This window comes from Bactrocera dorsalis, unplaced genomic scaffold, assembly GCF_023373825.1.
Source record: "Bactrocera dorsalis isolate Fly_Bdor unplaced genomic scaffold, ASM2337382v1 BdCtg068, whole genome shotgun sequence".
Lineage (NCBI taxonomy): Eukaryota > Metazoa > Arthropoda > Insecta > Diptera > Tephritidae > Bactrocera > Bactrocera dorsalis.
Genome location: NW_026038119.1, coordinates 19,474 through 38,438, shown reverse-complemented (window position 1 = coordinate 38,438; position 18,965 = coordinate 19,474). Strand labels below are relative to the sequence as shown.

The 18,965-nt window shown below is 32.5% G+C and overlaps 2 protein-coding genes across 3 annotated transcripts; one reads left to right on the top strand and one right to left on the bottom strand.

The window, feature by feature from the left end:
* Nucleotides 1–2,979: 2,979 nt before the first annotated feature.
* Nucleotides 2,980–7,097, top strand: LOC105228862 (uncharacterized). Of its 2 annotated transcripts, XM_019991252.3 has the most exons (6): nucleotides 3,056–3,192; nucleotides 4,123–5,237; nucleotides 5,345–5,657; nucleotides 5,904–6,236; nucleotides 6,300–6,601; nucleotides 6,725–7,097. In XM_019991252.3, exons 3-6 carry the CDS (start codon nucleotides 5,543–5,545, stop codon nucleotides 6,926–6,928), a joined length of 954 nt encoding a protein of 317 aa, XP_019846811.2. In that variant the 5' UTR covers nucleotides 3,056–3,192; nucleotides 4,123–5,237; nucleotides 5,345–5,542; the 3' UTR covers nucleotides 6,929–7,097. The 2 variants fall into 2 exon arrangements, with proteins under 2 accessions (XP_019846809.2, XP_019846811.2); XM_019991250.3 differs by lacking the exon at nucleotides 4,123–5,237 and having other exon boundaries at nucleotides 2,980–3,192.
* Nucleotides 7,098–7,832: 735 nt separating this feature from the next.
* LOC105228820 (uncharacterized) lies at nucleotides 7,833–18,886 on the bottom strand. Its single transcript, XM_011208798.4, has 3 exons — nucleotides 18,394–18,886; nucleotides 16,319–17,840; nucleotides 7,833–16,118 (listed from the first exon to the last, which is right to left on the bottom strand). The coding sequence occupies exons 2-3, from the start codon at nucleotides 17,720–17,722 to the stop codon at nucleotides 14,790–14,792; spliced, it is 2,733 nt and encodes a 910-aa protein (XP_011207100.3). The 5' UTR covers nucleotides 17,723–17,840; nucleotides 18,394–18,886; the 3' UTR covers nucleotides 7,833–14,789.
* Nucleotides 18,887–18,965: the final 79 nt, after the last annotated feature.

Below are 18,965 nucleotides of genomic sequence, written 5' to 3'. Positions count from 1 at the left end.
CGATCTATACGAGAGATGTCTAGAGTTATTCAGTAGGGGGGTTCATTTACTTATGGTAAAAGACCCTTTCACGGTGCACCACTGTCCTCGCACAAATGGTCGAATATACACAGGGTCCTCCAATAATGCAATTTACATGCCGCAAGATTATAAACTATTCCCTCTATATGAAGTTCTTTATAGTTTATCCCCGATTAAAACATGTTTCCCTATAATCATTATATGTTTTCTCACCACAACCCTGAACATACCCAAAATAAGGTAAAAAGATTTGTTATTTGAACAAGACTACAAATTAGCATAATTAAATTGTATAATTACAAATTATACAACCCCTTATTTGCTATTTGTTAATAATATTATATACCTTCTGATCAAATATGAACCGGACTGTCAAAAAAACAAATTTCCCGCATTTTTATACAAATCTTTTTTAACGCCTTTAAAATAGGCTCGTTTTGAGCATGCCAATGCTCATTCCATACAATTTCCCATAAATTTGTTTTAAGCCTAGTTTTTCTGGTTTATGCTCATTTTTGTAGCGCCATTCGCTAGATTGTTGAATAGTTTTAACGTCATATTTATAAACTCTTCTTCTTCTTCTTTACGGCGTAGACACCGCTTACGCGATTATAGCCGAGTTAACAGTTTATAAACCCACGTCCCTTAATTAGTAATAATGTGTTTGAGATGAATTTAAGGCCCTAAGCTACATACGACACCATACAAACATTTCGCATCATCAACAATCAGCTGCCAAACATACACTAATTAGCATTTCTATAAAGTTTTGTACTAAACTAGGGGCGAAAAGTTCATCAGTTCGATTTGCGCGCGCAGTTTAAACGCACCAGTCCGAGTCATTTTTGATCATATGGCTTTAGTATACGCGTATAAGAATGCGTCATTTGACTCCCCCTTAAAATTTTCCCCACCATTCCTTTCATTTCTGCTACAAAATGTTTTTCAATTTACCAAACCCACATATGTATTTGCTGAATCTTTCACACTAAAAATTCCGATTATACTCATGCTTTCTCGCTTACCCTTTATATATATTGAAGTTTAGCAGTCAAGCGATACTCTCTACGTGAGAGTTGCGAGTTTGTTCGTACTCTCTTAGGGCCCCTTCGGCAATTTTGTAGCAGATTATTGAACGAATGAGAGGCGAGAGTTAAGAGAGGATATATTTGTATTGAGTTTATTGAGAGTAAAGCCGATGCAAACCGAGTTATAGTTCAAACGCGCCGTAATTCACATAACGGCCGCTTGTTGTCGGCTTTGTTTAAATGGCGTTGACTGTGCTGCCAACCTTTGTCAGCCACCACTGCATACGGCGCTATTATTATCGTCATAAAAATTCTCACGCAGCTGTGGCCTTATGAATGTTTGTTGTTGTTATTGGCATTTCTTGCATGAGTTTGGTTGTTGAGAACATTGGTTATTTGTAAAATAGTAGAAATACAAAATAAAGTATCTGTGTTTTGCCTGATTATTTCAGATTTCCGTACTTAATTTAAAATATACACTGCTGCGGTTAGGTTCGTCAGCAGCGCGAAATCAGTCGTCGCCGCGAATGCGACAAATTAGCAAGGAAAAATCGCATGCACATGTGGTCGCATTTTCATGCGTCGGCAGGTGTATGTGTGTGTATTTGAATTTGAGTACCGGTCATATTGAAAATTTAAGCCAACTAAGTGCAAACTAGATGGATAATGTGCATGGATTTTTAAAAACAATTCATATACAAAACTAAAATGGAATAGTAGAGTTTTGTATAAATTGTAATAGTGGGAGAAAAAGCTATTCTGTGGTTATGTTAACATTTTTTAACCTCGCAGACTGTACTTGACCATTGTTTGGCTTCGTTTTTATTGTATTCTGCGATCTTATTTCTTAGTTTTTGTCCGGCAGCGCTAAAACGTTCATATACGAAAACTACACGGTGTAGTAGGTATTTATACATGCATATGTATGTGTATGCCCATATACTTCGTATATAGTATGTAAATATGTGTATAGATGGACGTATGCGTATTGCCTATATGCAATGTTGTCTTTTAGACTGTGTTCACACAAGGGATCATTTGTCGCCCAAATCGATTTTTTATAGGCGAGGGAACGTCAATGAAAGACGAAAAGACCTGTGCCGCTCGTGTACCGTTTTCTCCTGTCATGGGCCTGTGGAATGGCCTCCAAGATTGTATAAAACCGATAGAAAGTCACTTGTTTACGCAAAGTTAGCGCGTTAAATTATGGACCATAATATTACATATGCGTTTTATTTCTTCTTTGAAAACCATATACTTAAATAAACCTCCTTTATGACAACAAATACTCGTTTTTGGTGATTTATATTAACTATTTGTTCTAGCACATCAGTTGTCACTTTAAATTCAACTTCGATATATTAAGAAAGAAATCTTTTACTACTTTAAATACTTTAAATTATTTGTCGAAATAAAATATAATAAATGTTAGATTTTATGATTTCTATATATTATCATCAGCGATAAGTGTGTGGATGGTATATATATATGATATAAATATGTGATAAATGTATAGTTGACCTTGGAGAGCGAAGGAATGTGCATAGAACAGATATAAATAATATATATGTACATATAATAGAAATAGTTACCGGATGTTGCATCTGTCTATTTTTTATATACACTTCTCAAATTAAAAAAAAAATTGAATCCGAAAAAGCTACCAATAAGCCACTTTCCCATTATTTGTAAGCTTTAATAAAAAAAAAAATAATCATATGTATGATTAACGACGAATTATGAATTAAAGTAATAATTTATTTAAATTGCTAGAAAATTTTTATATATTTACTATGCTAGTGACGTCATAGCTATAGTATTACAAGCGCTCCTTTTTTTACTTACTTGGCAATACCGTTTTTGTATTGACAGCGATGACGTTTAAAAACGTAGAAAACAAAATAAAGAGGAATCGCAAAAAATATACATTTCGTTTCGTTTTGCGTAGAGTTTCCAAGGAAATTGTATTCATTGATTTTTTGAGCTACATCGTGGTTATTTCGGAGATTTTGTACTTCAATAGTAAAATTATAAAAATATAAAAATACACATAATAGTGTTAGAATAACAAAAAAACTAGTAAAATATGAATCGGTCACGTCGCCCACCTCAAAAGAGGAACTTTGTGTCTGGCGGAATATATGTAAGTAAATAATAATTCCTATTTTTTATAAAGGTGCATATTTTCCAAGTTATGTGTATCTATCGTTCAATCGATTATCCAATTTATACAAAATATTGTGTACTGAAAGTCTTTATAAAGGTACACAATTTTTAAGTTTATGTGTATCTCTCTTTTAATTGAATAATCAAATTATACGAAATATATTAGTGTATACCCAAAGAGTCGAAAAAAAATCAGGACATAGCTGAATTTAAGAATTTCTTCTAGTTATTTCTAGTTAGATTGTATTACACGTAATTTTCTACACTTGGATTTGGGTATGAAATCGTAAATATGTACAATTATTTTCATACAATATTAATTCTGATTGTCTAAGCAAGAACTTTCTGTAATAAATGGCCTTGATCTATTATTTATACATACATATATGTATATGTATATGTACATTCATATGTATGACTCAAAATCTGTTTTACGTATTTGAGGCCGACAGCTTGCGACATGTTGTGTAATTTATATACATATAAATGGGCATGGACAGGTGTTTCGCGAAACACTTTCGGAGAATACCTTTCTTTAATTTGCTTATGAAAACTTAGCTTTTATGGCATACCTTTTCAAAAACGTCCATTGCTATTCCTTTTATTTTTTCGACGCGTGCAAATTTCACCCATAATTATTTATTAAAATAACTAAAATTATTTAGCTTGTAATATAGCTTTTTTACTGTTGACTATTTGTCAACATTTTTGAATATGCCCTATTTTTACATAGACTACCTATATAAGTAAAGATATTTATTTACATATATACATTTATAAGTATCTACAAAAAATATTAAGTCATATTTGTATAGGAATTGTATATTTTTGAGAATACCAGCACCAAATTAACAAAATTTTACATTGGGTTAACTTATTCATTATTTTATTTCTTTATAATTTGCAGTGGCAAAGGTTGGTAACTGTTTAGTGCCCTGTACAATAGATTTGTTTGCAATAATTTTTAAAACGACTCTAATCCGATTGCAGACTTGTCATAACCGCAATCGTTTGCACAATTTTAGCTATCAATTTGATAAATTGAATGCATTAATTGCGTGTACGGTGCGTAGGAAAAAGCTATGACAAGCAGACATTCTTGTAATGGTAGACATTCGGGATTATTGCGTTTTACAAGCTGTTGGAAATGAGTCTATTTGATTTCTTAAATATTAGTTTTGTATATCATAGTTATGTACATTTACTTCGCTGTAAACTCAAACGAATATACCATAGGGCGTAGATTAAAGTAAACACTACAACTAAGAATATTTGTATTTGACATACTCTTTATAGTGACAATTTGTCCTATAGATGCATTGAAAATTCGATTTTTCGTTGTAGTTACATATGCAAATTACACATTTGATTTAGAATTAATCAAGCCTCCATTCGGTGTGTACACATTTTACATTTTTATAGTCACAAATGTCAAAAAAAAGTACATAGTACTAAGTCTTGTTATCAGATAAAATGTGTAGGCATTCGTTAGGGTTATGATTTTTTCTTAAAAACAAATGTGCGTACAGATAAATAATAAGCATATGTGAAAATACATCTGTATATGCATATGTATGTAGGTTCAATCATGTATCGCATACAATGATTGAGTGCAATGGTATCAATTCCGATTGATCTTTTACATTCGTTTATTGTGTGAACTACACCCAGCAGTTGTTAACGCATTGAGTATTTTATGATCACATTGTTGACTAAGGTAATTAATGCGTTTTAGCTGTTAAATTGAGTAGGTGCAATTGTAGTTGAAAATTTCGTTTGAGCAGTGGTTGTAGGAATGTCCATAGCTATTGCTAAACTAAGGTTTTTGAGTTTGCAATATCAATTGAATGCGATGCCAGCATGAATCCATTAACAACGAGCCAAAAACGTGGTTGCTCTGCAATGGATTGATTTAATCAGCAATACGAGACACGAAGTGATCAACCAGAAATGGAATGTAATAAGAAGTGCACGTTATTGTGGTTTGGTTTGTAAAACGCATTTGGTATTTGCAATAAATGTGTAAGAAATTGATTTTTGGTTGAAAATACAAATTTTGTTTAAGAAAACAATATTTATTTCTACTTCAAATAATTAATTATTTTTTCAAATCTAAAAACAATGTTTAGAATCCGCAACAATCTTATATTGATCAACAAGGAAATCAAGGCACACAATATCAAAGACGCCAAAATCAAAACTATGACAATAAAAATATCCGGAATGAAAATACGCACCAAGAGCAGCAAGAAAATAAGGCACAAGAGCAACAGAGATATGAGAATACACAACCGCCGCCATTAGAGCCACCCCCACAACCACCACAAATGGAAGAAGATCCACCAGAAGAAGAAGATGTCAAAGTGGAAGATTCTGGTCTATACGATGAAAGTGGAAAATTGCAGTACAAGAATATTTTCCGTACGCGCAAGAAGTCTTCCGGTATGCATTATAATTTATTATTTTTAATTATACAAAGTTTTTAACACTGCAATAGAAAGCTCAGAGAACTGAACTGACTGATCAAAATCAGTTTAAAATTAACTTTATATAACTATTTTTTATCCTTTTATGCTATACGAAATGTACTTGCGAATTGTATTATAGCTTCAGTGCTGCAGAAGTTAACGCTTTTCTTGTTATTATTTATTACTTTTATTGCAATTATTTTTTTCCTCTACTACACAGTTCGTGCCAAGGAGAAGAAAATACGTCAAAATCGTCAACTGCGCAAAACACTCATTCCCAAGAATGCTTTGATGGTTCTGAATGAGGTCGTTGGCTTGACAATTAGCGAATTTACTATTACCACTGCTTCAGGTGGTGGATTTGTAGCTGTTGTTACGGTTAATGATAAACAATATGAAGGCAAAGGTCATTCTAAGATAGCTGCTAAAAATAGTGCCAGCGAGAAAGCATTACGCGATTATGTCTTGGAGAAAATGCGTGAAAAGCCACGATTGCGTAAGAGCTCAGTTAATAATGATGAGTCTATGGAAATGGCCGTTGATGCTCCCAATGGTAAGAGAAAAATTATTATATAATTATTAGAAAACGATATTCACAACAATGTGTTTGGTTTAGAAACGGTCAGCGAGAATGGAGAAGACGGGCAGCAGGATAATTCTGGCACATCAGCGCAAATCGATGATGTACCCATGGTCAATTTGGCTTCATTTGCTATTTTTAAACTGTTTACTGAATGGGAGAACGAGGGTTATGTTGTACCCGAGTTGCGTGTTGCTCATCCGCCGCAAACAGGTTCTGGCAACGACAGCACCAATGGAGATGGAAACCCTCAATTTAAGCCACCAAAGGCGGCACCAATTCGCTCTGAATTGCCAAATAATTGGGAATCAATTCATCCTTCTACTCTACTCTGTATGGTAAGTGAAAATGTTGTAAATTTCTGCTGTATGTATGTATGTATATTGTATTATGATGATGCTTAAAAGAATGAAGATTTTGAATTTTGAAAACCATTAAACGAAATTCCTTTTATAATTCAGATGCGTCCAGGACTGCAGTATCGCGAAATTGGTACAGTAGGCGATCCACCAAATGTATTACAGCGCATGGGCGTTACTGTTGACGAAGTGGACTATGAAAGCTCTGGTCGTTCTAAGAAAACTGCTCGTCGCAATGTGGCCGTTTGTGTGCTTAACGAGTTGTTCGGTACCAATTTCGTCAAGGAGCCACCATTTGAAGAATAAATTAAATTAAATTCTTTACTTATGATAGTATTGAACATATTTACAGTAGTAGACTTTAAATCCTAACCAATTTTCAAACTTCAGTATAGAAATTAGATTTTACTACAGAATTACTGACTTTTACAAATAAAACAAGTCATTTGGAATAATGATGATCCTTTCTATTAAATATTCGTAATAGTTTTCTTAAACTTACTGCTACAAGAATTTTCATGAAAATAAATATAAAAGTCGATCTTTATAAAACTAAAAGAGAGGTTTGTTTTTGTTGTTTTTCTGGAGAAACTTTTTCTCTTTACTGGCGTAGAAATTCATAACTTACGCGGTTAGCTGGAAAAAAATGTTTACTTTCAAAAATTAATAATAACAAATCGGTTAGCAGCTCAAAAACAATTTAGCATATTTTTTTAACTCATAATGTGAAAATCAGCTGTTTGCATAGGATCTACTTATATGCTGCTATAGTAGTCTGATCTCAGCGGTTCCGACAAGTGAGCAGCTTCTTGGAGAGAAAGGGATATGTACAAAATTCTACAATCGATATATCAAAAGCGTATAGGTATGCATGTGAACAGATATACAGACATGTCTAAATCGATTCAGCTCGTCACATTGATATTTTATAGCGCTTCTTCGTTTTCTCCTATGCGATAAAAACTTCGTGACAAACTTAACATACTCTGTTCAGAGTATAAAAAATAAAATAATAAAAGTAAATAAATATAATGAAAAAAAGACGTGTGTGTTTCTTTTAATATATTATAACAGTAATTAAAATAAAAATAGTAATTTTACAAAAACAAATTCCAATCAAAGATCATATTTCAATATCATTACAATTCATATTTAAAGTTTTTTTTACCCATATTTAGTCGCTGTAATTTAACAATAAAAATACATACAATGTTTTTATATGCCTGCTTTATTATTTTTATTTGAATGACAATAAAATATTAGTTTCATATTTTGGCTTTACAGAAATCTTATATCTGACCCAGTTGTTAATTGGTTGTTCATAACTTTCTTTCGAATTGCTTTTACATATACCTTTGTATATGTATTATTTTGTCGACGGCGCATAGGCTCTTTAATCGCAATTTTAGCTTGCTTTTATGCTTCGACGTACGGTATTTAAGTTTATATACATATATATGTATGTTTTACATTCAATTCAATTCGATAATTTGATTTCGTTTTGTTTGGTAACTTGATTGCAGCACTAAAAAGAAATGGTCGAGCAAAAAGTGTAACAATTTAATACGCTTTTCATTTTAAATACCAACTCATGTCATACCGCGATCGATCACCGATTATTGAAGAATCTACATCGAATCATTTTATCATTCACATTTCATATTTCGCTCTCTCACAAACATCTGCATGCAAATTTATTCAAAATTTGATTGTGTATATATATGTATGTGTGTGGATAACATGGGTATAAATACGCACGTGTGTTTGTGTGTTCTTCTATTATACTATATATTTGGAATGAATTTAAATGAAAAAAAAATAAAAGTACTTGACATTGCTGACTTCAGGATGTAACATTGTAGTCTTTTTTTTATATAATGGTATATGCCGCAAAAGTCTATGTGCAACTTCTGAGAGACAAAAAATTATAATTACAAAATCATTTTAAAAAAATCGTAAAAAATTACAGCTTGATTTTCATTTTAATTTTCGTACATTTTCGATTATTATTATATTTTTCAAATAATGCGACGCAAACGCGCAACCGTATCTACTACTCTTATTAAAAAAAAAATGTGAAAAACAATCAAATAAAAAGTGGTAATTTTTTAGTAAAAATGGAATTTGTGCAACAGAGCTCACTCACATTCAAATTTCATACTCAAAGAATGATTTGCGCTTATTTAAATATTAATTGTATATAATCGTTCACAATGACTCCGCCAATTAGTTTTCATTTACTGTTGTATAAAAAAGTGAATTGCGAATACAAGTTATTTACGGAGATACATACATCCATAAATTCTTATTATCCTTGCGTGTGTTTGAATGTACCTTTCTACATATCTACATATGTATGTCGGCCTCTTTTCCAGTATGCGTACAAATATCGTATGTAATGCAAAAGGCTAATTCATGTACATACATATGTGACACGCATTCACGTACATATGTATATATATGACGAAAATTTACATATAATAAATCTTAATGGTACAAACAACAATAAACACTTTACACACACCTCAATCTCGTGTGCACAAATACATTTGCACCGACTTTTTATGTTACTTGAACGAACCTTTTTTCGTCATTCAAGTTATAAAAAAAAAAAGAACAAATTATTATTAATATTTTATTTATAAGAAAATTGAATTTTTCAGACTTTTGAAGCTGCATACTTGTATGCAAATTTTTCTAATGCTATGCTCAAAAATATGTACGTTTATGTCTAGCATGGGAAAATATTTCTTTACTGTGTTGTTCGGTTATTTTTTATGTTTTACATACGATATTTTTGTACTTGTAAACTTAATATATTTTAATTTGTATGGATTTATGTATGTATGTATGTAGTTTATTTAGGTGGGCACATTGCGAATTTTTATTCCGAATGTTCAGAATTTAAAATTAAATAAATTCTCATTTCATGCTAAGAAAAATATAGCATTTTATAAAAAGCTAACAATTTGAAATGAATAAAATTCGTTTACCTGAAAAGAAGTGAGATTCAATACGAATAAGGAAAAAATAAGGGGCAATACAAAATGTGCAGAAGCAGAAAATTAATATTAATAATAAATATATATATATTAATATATAAAATAAAAACAAATAAAAAAGTAATAATTATAAATATAAACAAAAAATTAAGTTTTGAAGCAGTTGTCGTTTAATTAATAATCAACAGTAATTTAAAGTTTTAAAGTAATTAAATATGAAAAGAAAAAAATAAAATAAACATTTCATACGAGGAATTGGCGGTAAACGAATTTTTCTTCATTTGAGCTAAGCAGAAACCACTTTACCCCAACAATCATTCATTCGCTCGGCGAAAATTCACAAATTTCCATTTTTTACATTAACTATTTTGGTATGCATATTTTCAAAACAAAATTAATAAACTACTAACAGTGTTCAAAAATCAATCGTGTTTTAGTATTCAGTTCTAACACTAATGCTTTTCAAAATTTTCAAAGAGAGAACTCTACAGCTCAATAAAAAAAAATTATTTGTATTCATAATGTTCCACAAAAAAAAGTAAGATAGGGAAAATCATGTAATGCTTTTAATGAGAAACATGTTTGTTAAATTAGCAACTTATTTAATGTTTCATACAGTTCAGCTACATTTTCGCACAGCTGCACTGGCACAATACGAAAATTCTTTAAAATATGCAATATATATGTATATATATTTTTTTTTTTTGTACATATAAACGTTAGTTTTGTAGAGTTCATGTAGTTCATGTAATTTGTTATTTTTAACGTACATATGTACACATGTATATAATATATATATATATAATAAAAAAAAAGAAAAATATAGTATAGAATGTGCCTCATATCATCCATATAAATATAGTTTTGTTATCATATGTTTTTTAAGTCTATCACATCACATTTTGTTGTTGGTTTTTGTATGCTAATTTTTATGTTGTCGCTTTGCAGTTGTTACATTCAATTTTTGTTTTTACCATAATTGCAGCATTTATACATAACGCGGCTTTTCCAAAACAAAATAAAAACAAATGCATTTATCAAACACTGTTTTTGAAACAATATTTTTTGTTCAAAAGATTTGTTTTTTCCCCCCGCTTTATTTTCTTTGTTACGACCCGTATGACGGCTAAACAAAGTATTTTTTGTTCACTGCAAAAACAACAGCAAAAAACATCTTTTTTATGTATAAAAATAAATATTTTGTTTTCTTTTCGATAAACAATGTTAATTTTCCAATTATGTGTTCGAATTAGAAGCTACATATGTATGTATGTATGTATAAAAAAGGTGAAAAATAAAAACGTTTATTTAATTCAACAATTCTAGTCTGTTTTAACTAAGAGATCTTTAGGTTGAGTACAACATATGGTAGTTGAACATCATTGAATACTGCTAATATCCAAATTAATGTGATTCGATGAAAAAATTTTCTTTCGCTCGTCACAAATGAAAAATGCTACGAAAGCTTATACGGCGAATGGCGTTTTGGTTTTGGTACTAACTATAACTTTGTCCGTTTTTTTGTTTTTGGTTAAGTTCCTGCCCAAAAAGTACCTAGTACCTACATATACAATGCATTTATTTGTCACGAAAACGAGTTTATCGCTTTTTCATCTTTAACTAACGAAGTTGTTACATACAAATGACGTATGTATACAGTTATACTCGTATATTTTAGTAAGCCTATACTTTTTTTCTACAAAACCATGTGATTGCGGCTGTTTAGTTACATTTGATACAATTTTTATATTTATGAAAAAAAAAAAAGAAATTAATTGTGAAAAATGCCATCTTCAGTTGATTTTGTTTCTTAATTTTGCTTTAGTGTTAACAGCAAAGTTGGTAGAAACATTGTGTGAAATTGGTTAGTTGTTTAACCAAATGTCCCAGTTAATTACTACACACATTTCTCAATGGTTCTTCTCTCAACGAGAAATTCCATTTGCAAATTGCTTAACTGTGTTAGCAATAGCATAAGTATATACATATGTGTATGTATGAGTGCATACATGCTTAATGTATGACTGTAAATTTTTTGGGGACTTTTTGGTTAGGAATATTCGAATAATTGCATTTTGTTTAGTGAAATACAAAACTATTTCTTATAAATTAACGTTCACGTTTTATGTTTTCGCTTATTTCCTCACATTTACAAATATATATATATGTGTGTATATACCTAGCATACATATATATATGGCATTTAAAAAAATATTTATATTTGTTAACTTCTATCCTGCTTTGCATACCTTCAATTTCTTTTTTGTTTGTATAAATTGACTTTGGCTTCGATACTAACAACTTTCAGCAGTTAAATTTTTTAGATTTACTAAAAGTAATTTTAATACACTATTTCTTCTCAATATTAAAATTCGAATACAAAGTCGCTTGCAGACTTTCGTGTTACTTCGGTAGGAATACGAGCAGCAGCGGAATAAAGCACAAAGTGAATGAGTTCGCGACAAATTGAATATACCGTTTTTGTACTCAAATATTCGTTTTCAAATTTTATGGACAAATATTCAATACGAAATGACTTTCATGTAAAGATGGAAGAATGGGCATACATCAAATTCAAAAAGTAAACTCAGCGTGCTCAAACTATTACAATTGCTTGAATAAGTTAATTTATAGATATTTCTGCTGGGAAATGACAAAAGTATTTCTTTACAAGTTTCCATAGAGTTTACGTGTATTCTTTTACATATTCCGTTAAATGTGTCTTTGGAAAAGAGCATTTAATTGTTTGTATATATGTAGCAAAGTTTTTGGAAATATTTGTCATATATAATGTACATATGTATTGCTATGTTGCGAAGGAATAGTAAATTTGACGTATGTTAAAAGGGCTTGCATAATTTTCATAAAATGCGTTATTTGTTGTGTGCTTTTCAATTAGGGTTTATGTTTGGCAGTGAAAGTGGTAGATTGACTCATGAAACAAAATACGCAACGTTAAATATGGAAAATTTAAAATTTTTTAACATCATTAATCTAAAAACCAATATATTTTTAAGATTTGTAATTTAATTTAGCCGGTGAAAACGGATTATTAATACATTTTTATAAAAGTTTTAAAACAGTTGCGTAAAATAATTTGTTTAGACACTACCACAAAGCAAATATGTATGTATACATATGTACCCGATAATTTATCGTTTACTTCTATACTGCATATGAACCGAAGTCATTGAAATACTGCTTCACACTAAACCAGGTCCATGTTACGAGATAATTAAAAGAAGCCTCGTCCTTTCTTTGTAATTAGGCTACATATTTTCAACTGCGCTCACGAACTAGCTTTCATAAAAAAATAAAAGCTTCTGTGCAGCTTAACAGCTAACCTAACATACGAATACTTTTCACTATGATTTTTGTTCGTCTCATAAACATACATATTTACATGATCGTCGTTTGTACAAGTATGTTTGCAATTATTGATTCAAGTGTAAACTTGTTTTATGTTTGTATGGATGAATGCGGCGCATTTTATGTTTCTTTTTTATATGGTCAAAATTGTTTATATGAATATGTAACTGGCTAGATTTGGCTGTTGCAATTCAATATTTTTTTTAGATAATTAAGTTAAATTAAAATTATATTTGATATATTAATTATATAACGTTAATGCGTGAACTTCAATATTTTGAAGATAATTGGAAATTGTTTCTCATTAGTAAAGGTTGTCTTTTGTTCGTTAAAAAAAAAAAACATGAAATAAATTTAATTATAATGTTGTGGCAAGGGTAGAAGTAAAATGTAGTTGCAGCGTTACTTTCAATGATATTTGCGTATGATTCACGCAAATATCATCGCTGTAAATCTGCAGGATTTTACTCTTATCTCTTATTTGCTTTAATACAATCATGATCTTCCACCGTAATGAGCTGTACCTGAGAAATCTATTCTAAAGTTAGAATAATTCATTTTTTGAAAAAACAGTCATAATTAACTGTTGAAAAAATATATAAAATAGGATAAAAATATATGTACTTCAATCGATGCAACGCGATATTTATTGTTCATTACAATTTTATGCATCTAATAACTTAAAACGAATTGAGTTGCATAGAAGATAATTTGTGAAATATCTCTCTTATCTCTTTTGAAGTATTTTTTATGATTAAATCGAAAATGTGTTATAAAAAAAAGTTTTATAGGGTCACATATTTGCGTACGAAACTCAGCAAATTTTTTTTTATATATTTTCATTTCATTTGATGCAGTTTTAAAAAGTTCAGCGTTTAAATTGTTGTTTCATAGTTACTGACTACTTTCTTTTAGTTGCTCGCTTATTTTTTTGTAATGTTTTTCTTTTAGAAACCGGAACTAGGAATTTCGTAGTTATAAAATAATACCGAGAATTCAAAAAATGCACTTTGCAGAATTTAGGTACATTTTCAAATGCTTAAAATAATATTTATTACCGCTACACAACAGTGCGGTGTATTGAAGCCAATTCATTTTTTCCATATTTTGATAACTAAGAATTCTCTAACATTCTTATACCAAAACAAAAAAATCATATGCATTAAAATAATTCATATTTTAAAATTTATGTGAAATTAAATTTTACGGTTTCTATGTAAGATGATAATTATTCACTGCTTAAGTCATATGTAATTATTCAAGATTAGCCAATTTTGTGGGGTAGCCGCTTACACCTGAAGGCTGCCGACGGTGCTGCTGCGTTTATAAGTATTAACAACGGCTACTCCAATAATTTATTGTAAGAATAATGTTAATGTAATGTTTCTTAAAGCCGATTTAAGTTTAATTTGAAAAATAAAAGTATGTTTCACCGGGAATACTTATGTTATTTTTGTTTACAAATACACGTATATATGCATGTAAGTGATTACATACGTATGTCATATGTATTATTTCGCTACACATTTTCTACCGCTTTCAATTGTTTCGTTCTTTGCAATGTGTTTTTTTGTTTTCAACTCTCGTTTTAAGTGCCTTTTGGCTCTTACCGGCTTTATATATTTAATGTATACCTTGAACAGTTACCGTTTATCGATTATTATTATTTATGAATGTTTTTTTTTATGTAGTATCAATAAGTAAATATTTGTAAGTAAGTCGATAAAATTGAAGAAATGTATGTATATGTTATATGCTTGCTAAGCGCACTGCTATAATTCATACGTCTGATGCACTTACGCTCTTTGCTGCTGTTGCTGTTGTTGTTGCTGCTGCTGTTGTAATACGTCAGCAGTGGTGGCTGGTGCCACACCCGCAGCAAACTGGTGCGGGTGTGCGTAGTATGCTGTTGGTGCCAAACCGCCATAGGGATTGGCAGCGGCGGCGGCAGCAGCAGCAGCCAAAACACCACTAGCATCATACATATAAGCAGCCGCAGTATTGGCAGCTGCAGTAGGAGGCGATTGTGCTGGTGCAGCATATAAAGCTGCAGCCGGTGGTGTCGACACATTGCTGGGATACTCACCGCCCAATTGACCACCGGCAGCAGCCACTGCAGCTGCAATATTTGCAGCAACATTTACTTGCTGTTGGTGTTGCTGCTGTTGCTGTTGTTGCATTGTTGTACCGTTGATAACACCATTATGCGGTTGATGCTCCACACCACCACCAGCGCCGCCATTAGCAACTACATTTTGCTGTTTATCGTAGTGTTGTTGTTGATTATATTCTCGCTTTTGATATTGCTGAAAACGTGGAACATTACCATTCTGCTGTGGAATGAATTGTTGACTACGTGGTCGATACTGTTGTTGTGGTACGTAGCCATTATTTTGTTGCATATGTGGCGGCATGTAGCCCATCATAGGGCGTGGACCGCCGGCATTAAATGGAGCACGTGGGCGATATGTGCGACCGCCACTGGCATCGGGATTGTTGTATTGGCCACCAGCTCCACCACCAACTACACCGGATCGATTGTTCCAGTTGCCACCAGCACCACCACTGCTAACACCGTTATGTGGCTGATACATACTGTTGTTTTGTTGCTGATAGTGATTCTGTTTCGGAGCGTACGCGCCATTAGCGTTGTTGCCAGCTTGATAATTCAAGGGATTGCTACGCTGTTGATGGGTAGGCTGCTGTTGCCAACGACGATTATTATTTCCGCGGCCATTACCATTACCACCTGATGAGCGTGCCAAATCCAACAATTCTTGAGGTGGTACCTGACCGGCCTCCTCTAATACAGAAATCAAATCTCGTGCCTGCTTTCCATTGTCCGGGGTAAAGAAAGTATATGCGGTTCCCAATTGCTGACAACGTCCAGTGCGTCCAATGCGATGAACATAATTTTCTGACGAATTTGGGTAATCATAATTGATAACATACTGCAAATCTTCCACATCTAGACCACGAGAAGCGACATCAGTGGCAATCAAAATATTCGACTTTCCATTGCGGAAATCTTTTAGAACTGAATCGCGTTCAGGTTGCGACTTGTCGCCATGTATGGAGGTGGCAGTATAACCTTCGTTGCGAATAATTTGCAAGATTTCCTCGACCTAGAAATTTATTGAAATATTATTAATGGTATATTCCTATACATTAAGTAATGTTATTTTCAGATAACAAAAACTGTAAATTTAACAAAAAAAAAAAAAACAATGCAGTTTTTGTGATGATAATTTGATTTTAACTTGTTATTTTTCCTGATATACTTAATACACAAAAAATAATGAAAAACTTTTATTCTAACACTTACCTTGATTTTAGTTTCGACAAAAATAATTATTTTGTTATTATTATTTGCAGCATTGTTTGTTGTCGGTGCAATTTCTTGAAGTAATTTAACAATGCGCTGAGGTTTCTCCATTTCTTGACATATTTCAACCATTTGACGAATATTGTGATTAGCCGAGAGGTTCATTGAACCAATATTGATGGAAATGTAATCTTTTAGGAAATCTCCGGCAAGTGCCTGCACTTCTTTAGGCCAAGTTGCAGACCACATTACTACTTGTCGATCAGGACGAATTTGTTCTATTATTTTACGGATTTGTGGTTCGAAACCCATATCCAGCATACGATCGGCTTCATCCAATACCAAATAGGTGCATCGTTGCAAATTTGTGTTACGATTTTCCAAGAAATCTATCAGACGTCCCGGAGTTGCAATAATGACTTCAACACCTCTTTCTAAATCACGTGCTTGAGGTATTTTTGATGAGCCTCCAAAAATACAGGTATGGCGGATCTCGGGTTTAGACAAGTGTCCATAATCACGTACAACGGATTGAATTTGTTGAGCTAACTCACGTGTAGGTGCTAATACGAGAGCTATTGGTCCGTCGCCACGTTGTAGTGGTGGTTGGTTCGCAATGTGGACCATTGCTGGCAACATGTATGCCAAAGTTTTACCGGAGCCCGTTTGCGCGATGCCTACCAGGTCACGGCCACTGAGCGCAATCGGCCATCCTTGTGCTTGAATAGCAGTAGGCTTTGTGAAGCCTTGTCGCTTCATTTCTTCTATAGTGTATTCTGGTAGCGAACACTCTTCAAACGATGACACTGGATGTGGAATACCATTACCGGATACAGTAATTTCTAATTCATTTCGCAATTCGACGACCTGTTGTTCACTCATATTCAGTGTGTTTTGATGTGGTACATAGAAATTTTTCTTGAAAGGTTGTAGGTTTTCCCAACGTGGAATTTGTAAATTACGTCCAGGATTTTTTGCTTTTTCACGCTGTAGTTCAGCTCTCTCTTCTTTGCTCAATAATCCCAAATTAATGCCGCCATGATATCCGCCATTGTTTGGTTGGTAACCACCGTTGGGTTTTTGATGACGAGGTACGAAATTTGGATTTTTACCACGAGCTTGGAAACCACCAGGATTACTAACGCCATTCCCATAAAAGCTAGGACCACCACTTGTCATCATTGAATTAGAATTGTTACCGCCACGGTAGGTGCTTTGGGCACCTCCATATAAACCCGATCCGCCGCCATAGGGCATACCGGCGTTGCTGCCGTTATTCATGGTGTTTCGCTGATAATGTGGACGTTCAGGACGTGGACCAGCGCCTGCCCCACCACCACCGTAAAAACCATTCGAGTTGGCATGTGGGCTGCCGCCATTCACTGCATAACCACCTGCGTACATTTTATTTACTTTTCTGGCAAAGTTTCGTCGAAAAGTGGGTTTATATTTTGCGTCCTTTTTTCTTTAACTAATTGACTTCTATTCTTCTAGAATAAAAGTCGTATTTTCCACGTTGCTTCTATTATTTGAAAGAAACGAACGAAACGAAACATGAGAATTAGAATTTTTTAGTATATACATTTAGTGACGTTCAAGTGACACTTCAACAAAGGTAGGCATGGTTACTTGTGTCAGTTTTTAATTTGAAGCATGGATCAGCAGTCGGCAAAAACTTTTGACACATAAAAATAAAAACGTTTTTAAATAAATTTTTTGGATATGTATGTGTATGTATATTTTTCATTATGTAAATAAAGCATTGTATGGCTTAGTTCTTTTCACAAGTCTTGTTGCAGTGGAGTCGTAAAGAAAACCACATGGTTACCGTTCGTAAGATGGCAAAGGGGTCGACTTTAAGTACACATATGTATGTATATCTAACTACAAGTATGTACATGCATACAATTTTTCTATACGTATCAACTTCGTAAAGGTACGCTTGCCATCGTTGAGAAAATCAATAGTGCCTCGTTTTTCGTGGCAAAAGGGAGAAAGCGCTTACTTAATAAAAACAATAAGTAGGATGCGATTTGATCCTACTTATATACAACTAATTTTAATGATTGACTTACCTAACTTTATAGTTGAACACTATTTCACTGAAATAGTTCAATTTTTATTTTCCGCTTCGATGCGAAGTTCTTTATTATAGTTCTATTGCAATAAAACTATTCCAATTTTTTCGCAATCAATTAAAGCGGATGTAAAACTTATTCTGCTTTAGTTTTTGGTCTGGCCGGATACCGCTACGGTCCTTACAGCAATCAATGGTTATATATTTCCTTTGAATACTTGAGAAGCCCGAAGAAAATTAAGATTTTCCACTAATTTTCCCCTTCACTTTGCTGCTTTGTTCGTCTACTGCGTATTTCACTTATTGTTACGAAAAAAGTAAATATTTTACGTTTTTCGAAGCATTAGTTAAATGTTCTGTTATACAATAAAAGTAAAATACTATTATTTTATTGTATTTTATTTTAACTAATTTAAATGTGCAGGAATAAGCGAAAACGACGTGATGGCAATTGAACGAGCAATTACCAAACTGTGACAAACGAATGAAGAAATCCCGAACGAAGTAGCGAATGTGATGGCGGCTGTGCGGGAAATTTTTTTGATGCAGCTTGCAAATGGCGTCACAGAC